This window comes from Amblyomma americanum, chromosome 11 (genome assembly GCF_052857255.1).
Source record: "Amblyomma americanum isolate KBUSLIRL-KWMA chromosome 11, ASM5285725v1, whole genome shotgun sequence".
Classification (NCBI taxonomy): domain Eukaryota; kingdom Metazoa; phylum Arthropoda; class Arachnida; order Ixodida; family Ixodidae; genus Amblyomma; species Amblyomma americanum.
In genome coordinates, this window is record NC_135507.1 from 15,251,070 (window position 1) to 15,257,069 (window position 6,000).

Consider the following 6,000-nt stretch of genomic DNA (forward strand, 5'->3'; position numbering starts at 1 on the left):
TCTAGATATCAAGCCGCTCCTCGACGCATGCGCGAGATCGCCAAATGATTAGGATGCGCACCTGGACGTCATGCCCTTCATTCCTCGAAAGAGTGCCAGTCGCTCGATTAGCTTCTCGTCCGCTTTTTTTTTTTTACGTTTGGCGGACAGCTTAACACACCAACGGACACGGTTCTGACCAAGAGGTCGAAGGATGCCCGCGGAGTCACGGCAGTGTGGACGGCTAAGCGAAGCTATTCCACGAACCTTTGGCAAATTAAGTTAAAGTGTGCGAACCGCAGCAGCAAGCACGTCAAGGGAAAGTCAGAAACCTGCTACCTCCAGTAAGGAGACGTGCGCATTGAGCTCAGAGAGACGGCTGCCAAGCGTAATCACGAATTCAGCGACTCAACGCCGGAATTCTCAGACGGTCCTTTGTCAAAATGAGCGGGCCTCTTGAAAATCGCTGGGAACATTTCGCAGCTGGTCTACGGGCAGAAAGTCCTGAGGTCGGCATTTATCAGCGGACCCGCTCACTTGGATTTGATCAAACTATACTTTCGAAGCGAAGTTGATGTGGATGTGCCAACGCCACACGCGTAGGATAACGCACAGGTGAGAAGGTCGCAGGAAAGTCCCTAAAAGCATCGCTATATAATACTCACAGCCAGCGAAATCGCTAAAAGAAAGGAAATGACATGCATGTGAGACCACCCACGAAGCGACTCCTTAGGTATCTCCTATTGCGCGCATGACAACGAAACTGCTCTGAGAGCGGAGACTGACGCAAACGCGAGACCACGCACCATGCAGCTCCGGTGGCGTTGGTTGCGAAAACAACCCTAATGCGAGGACTTCCTTCAAAACGGAGGCACTCAAATCTGCGAGAACGCCGAATGTCAATCACCAGCCGACCACGGATTCAAGTGCCGTTAAGAGACATCGTGTGAGCGAAACACGCCCATGTAGATACAAACCGGCGTCGTTCCTATCCGCAAAGGACACCGAAACGCCTGCTTGGATGGACGCACCCATCCCCCGCTCCAAAGCTGCCTGACTTACGACCCTGCGACATTGGCCGCCTCGCTTAAAGGTGCCCTAAAGAGGAGTCTGAGCTCGTCTTTTTACTGCGGGAACTCGATCTACACGCTCCGAGCATTCTTATAAATATCGAGTTATTGTCCTCTGGGGCAGATTTCCTTATTAAATCGAATTAAACATCCCGGCTCCCGCCTTTCTTTTTTTTGAACTCACCTCCGAAAGTAGGAAGAGTCAACCAACGCGTGGAGTGCCTTTCAGCCAATCGCTTTCGCTTTTATTTTGTTTTTTACGTATTCGTGAATAAATAGTTTCAGTTACAGACAATATAGCCGCAAATCATGCCCACGGAAATAAATATACGCGTGCACTGTTTGGTTTCTTTGTCACTCCGCCGATCGCACAGCGGCAAGCCGCCACACTACTGGCTGCTATTTCAGTAAATTGTTTAAAGTAGTATACAACGCAGTATATTACCGGGAAAAAAAAGCCGAGCTTCAAAAACGTGTGCTGTGCAGCGTATTCGGGCATACATTTCGTACAGAGACGTTCCTAGTAAACATTTAAATTCTAGCTCAATTGATAGCAAGTTGCATCGATATTTTTCTCCGCGTTTTTTGTCGGAGCCTTTATTGTTTTAAGCCAGAAAAAAAAATATTTGAAATTCAGCGCTGCACCTCGAGCCATGGTTGCGCCGTACCGCCACTGCACTGCAGAACAAGGCCGCGGCCAGGATCGAACCTGCTGAGCACCATAACGACTCAGCCAACGCGGCGGCTAGCAGAAAAGAAAAGATGTTGTGGCCTATATCTCGATCAGTTATGAATACTAAATATAACTAGCGCTACTGGGCTTGTGCATTGCCAGAGGGATTTTTTTTTATCAGTGATTTTATCAGTCCAGATGGGCTCATACATTCTTGATAACCCGAGGCGATTGAATGTTGAAGCGGTAGCAACAGTTGCTACAATGAAAACGCGCTGTTCTATACCCAAGGCTCTCCGCTTTGTGCCAGCGGCACACGTGCACCATCGCACGTCGCTTCGAAATGAACACTCATGCAATGCCCGCTTAATGCGTGGTCGAAATTACACGTATAACCGGAGGATAACTGAACGGAGGATAACGATTTTCGAAGGCCGCCGACTCACTTGCTTGCATAGGTTCTTGAGTTGTCTTCATAACCACTGGCGAAGTCACGAAGTAGCTGTCTTACGTACAGCACGCAGCACACCAAAGCCACCTAGCGATCGGCCCATGCAGCAGTGACGGCGACAGAATTTCGTTTCCTGGCGTCACGCGTACTCAGCCACTAAGATTAAGCCGTCGCGACAATAGTCGCGCCGTGGACCGATTTTGATTTTCCAGCCGGCCAACACACATGCTTCGTTCATGGCACAGAGCCCACTGGAGCACTGTTATCTCTTTTAATGTTTGCTGCAGAGCGCTTCTGGGGCAGCGTATGACTCTCGGGAACCGGCAAAAGCATGTCGAGCAGTGCAGTGGCGTTACAGGGCAACCATTGCTCGAGGTGCCGCGATGAACTTCAAAATTCAAAAACATAAAAACGAAAATAAAAAAGGCTGATAAAAATAGCTGAACAAAATTTCAATGCAACTAGCTATCAATTGAGCTACAGTTTATATTTTTTTACCAGGAACGCCTTTGTACGAATTTTATGCCCGAAAACGCTGCACATATTTTTTTTATGAAAGATACTGTGTTGTATCATACTTTAGGCCATTTAATGAGATAGAACATATTATAGAGAAGCGGCGAAACATGTGACTATGCTCGCCAATGTCACGAAAGAGTATAACAAAATTGCAAAAACGGTGTTTTTTTGGGGAATATAGTCACATAAAGCAACACAAAAACTTTGCGCTACATTTTTTTTGCGATATTCCTCACTCGCTTCTACGAGGGAGAGAAAGGATGACGACCCAGTCTGCACGTACGCCTTAGAAAGGGGCCGCTCGTTTGAATATGGAAACCAGCAGTAATGATGACTGCAAACTGTTGCAAAAGCCAACGGAGGTCACAGTTTCTTCTGCGTAATAAACTGTTTTCAAAAATGTTGAGTCGCCGTCAAAGAAAAGCAGATAGGTCAATTGCAGCAATTTTATTGCAAACAGTTACGTGCAGTATTGTTTTCAGACGTAGAAGATGTTGACAAGGTTCCCATGATACAACACATGCTGTCACCAATTAGCTTTGGTAAGTACATTCACCGTTTTGTCTTCATCTGACTCTCGGCAAACGTCCCCATTTATTTGTTAGTAACCAACGCCAGAACGCCGACATTCAAAACGTCACGTTTTCATGTACCGAGGAATAAGCGATATCACTACAACGGTCAGATACGTTTCCGTGGTTGCATATTCATTATGGACCTTTTTCCTAGCACCAGAACTGTGTACAGTTTTCATTGTGGATACAAGACAAGTTGATACTCCACACAGCTCGATGAATTTGTGAAAGAAGGACCAAACGCCCAGCGTAGCGTATTCGCGGCATAACGATTTCCCAAACTTCAACGGCACTAACAAATTATTGAAAACATTTCAATGTCGGAAGATTAGCTCGCATAAGGTAGCAGTTCTCATTTTTTCTTTTATTGCTTAATTTCCTATAAATGATTAGGCTTGAATATACTCACGGGGCCTCCTCATTCGCTCACTGCGGTTTTGCGTAAGCCGACGCTGAAGCACACCTCTTGTGTCTTACGGCCACATATGGTGACTTGATGCTCCCCACTGCGAATGCGAGCACGGACGTTGCACTTATCTTAGAGTACCTCACGGATGTCCCGCTTAGGCCACCATCAGAACGGAGGCGCCATACGGCCGCACTGATGCCACGAGCAAAGTGCTTCTAAAGAGCACACATTAAAAAACACATTGAATTTAAAATATGCCTTAAGCATGCGGTGCAGGCTCGGCGACACGCGCTCGCTCAGCGTCGATGACGCATGTGAAGAGCGGACATGACGGCGCCCTAGTGCCCTCTCAGTGACAGCGGCAACTTCGAGGAGTGGTCATACTTGCGACGCGCAGCATCATTGGTGCGCGTGTGGGTGAGTGGACCGCACATTTTAATCTGTGCCCCGAGTTTCCTTCGACAAGCCTCTCCTTTCTATATGGCAGGTTCGTCTGAGGCCCGTGCTTGAAGATGCGGCGCGAAATTTTAGAGCAGCTTCCATTCGGGTAACTCGCATCCATTGAAACGGCGGCAGTTACTACCACATTCTGTAAGAATTGCCAGCACGACAATAAACTACAACCGCTCCTCACCTCGCTGGTTCCTCCACGTGGTGCACACGTCCCCGTTACCGTGCCACCACTGAACGATGTCCCTGTACACTCTACGGTCTCCCGTTCGCGCCTTGTATAGTGCCTCGCATAAGACGCAGTGGTTGTTGAAGTTGTTTTGTTCCACAATGTACCTGTTTCTCCACGCAAAGTACTTGTTGTACATCGAGGGACGGGACGCCACCGCCTTCAGGAACTCAGCCAGCTGCTTAGGCGAGCCGAAGTCAAGCGCGTTGATATACGAATTGGGAGGGGCGACCGCGGAGTAGTTTCCCAACACCACGGGAACCATTCCGTAGCTTAGCGCGTCGCTGAACTTTTCCGTGACGTAGTCGCGACATATGGAGTTCTCCAGTGCCAGGTAGAAGTAGTAAGTCTCCGCAAAACGTGACAAACACTTTGGCCCACGTGGACATTCGAGATGACCGCATCGACCGTACCTATCCTCAGGGATGTGCTTTTGGAGCTCCATGACAAAGTACTGACGACCGCTACTCGCCCGGCAGTTGCTCGCCGCCCAAACGACCAGTTTAGACCGGTTCGTCCACTCCACAACAGGTGCCGCTGTCTTCCGCATGCGTTTGTCAGCCTGCCTTACAAAGAAGTACGGGTGCGGAACATCCGAATCGCGACGGTAAGTGTACGTCCAATTGAAGACGTCCCTGAGTCTTATCATTCGATAGGATTCACTGTTGGGCGGGGCTTCCAGGTTCCAGTACACCCATCGTTGATGCTCTGCTCGGTACTTGGGAAGGTCGTTGCCGCTGACGTCCCGGCCGTGGAACACAACGGCGTCCACCTTCCTTAAAAGGATCCTGTCCTTCGTCACAAAACACGGAACGTTGCAGCCGCTGTAGGAGATGAGCCCGCTATCGGTGGTGGCCAACGGTTCTAGCCAGGAGCCGAAAGTCTTGGTCCAGAACAAGATCTTGACAGGTTCCCGTGGTTCTGTCGCGGCGGTGTCCTTTGTGAGCGACTTGTGCGTCCACAATATGCCTTTTAGCTGTCTTGAATAGTCAGTGTTAAGTATGATGACAACTAAGACGGTAAGAAGGCATGCGCCAACGAGGAGGAGGCGGATATCCGACAGCTTTATCATGTAGTCCTGCAGAAAAAAAAAGCAGCAAGATGTAACTAGGGGCACGGCTGCAGCGAAATACGGACAGTTTAAACCAGCGAGCAGCAGGTAAAGAGGTGTTTAATACAGAAAGGCGATAATGTCAGCCCGAACAGTATCCAGCTCGCTACTGCACGTAAGAAAGCGGTAAAAAAACGGCGAGTAATAACAGAGGTACAATGTACAGTGAGGTTTGTACATGAAAGCACAACGCCTCATGCGCTAACACTTCGCCGCACACAGATCTATGGGAGGTATGTTCGTACCTGTAATTACCGACGTAGTCCAAGCAGTAGTGGTTGTCAGAGGACGCTTCGTAGGGCACATGCGCTTACACATCTACGTTGACACTGTTCTCCGTAGAACTGATGCACAACAAAGCTGAGGCGAAATGGCGTATTCCCACTTCGTGCGATTGTCTGGGGCAAGCTCGGCGCATTATCACATCTCCTCCCCCCTAGGTCGATGTTTCCAAGCGAAATGTCTGATAAGAGTTGGGGCTTCTGAGCCCGCAGATAAGGGCTCTTTGCCTTGCTATCGGTTATTTTCTTTCGG

The 6,000-nt window shown here is 48.9% G+C and overlaps 1 protein-coding gene across 2 annotated transcripts in view; it reads right to left on the reverse strand.

Annotated features, from left to right (window-relative positions):
• Nucleotides 1-3,031: 3,031 nt before the first annotated feature.
• Nucleotides 3,032-6,000, reverse strand: part of LOC144110110 (glycoprotein 3-alpha-L-fucosyltransferase A-like) — a 7,825-nt gene continuing 4,856 nt past the window's right edge. Inside the window, exons 1-2 of one of the 2 annotated variants that reach the window (XM_077642925.1) lie at nucleotides 5,712-5,886; nucleotides 3,034-5,433 (exon numbers count right to left, since the gene is read on the reverse strand). In XM_077642925.1, the coding sequence (XP_077499051.1) occupies nucleotides 4,294-5,427 (1,134 nt within the window). In that variant the 5' untranslated portion in view covers nucleotides 5,428-5,433; nucleotides 5,712-5,886 and the 3' untranslated portion in view covers nucleotides 3,034-4,293. Of the gene's footprint in view, nucleotides 5,434-5,711; nucleotides 5,887-6,000 lie in introns of those variants that run through there. The other variant, XM_077642926.1, reaches the window with a different exon arrangement.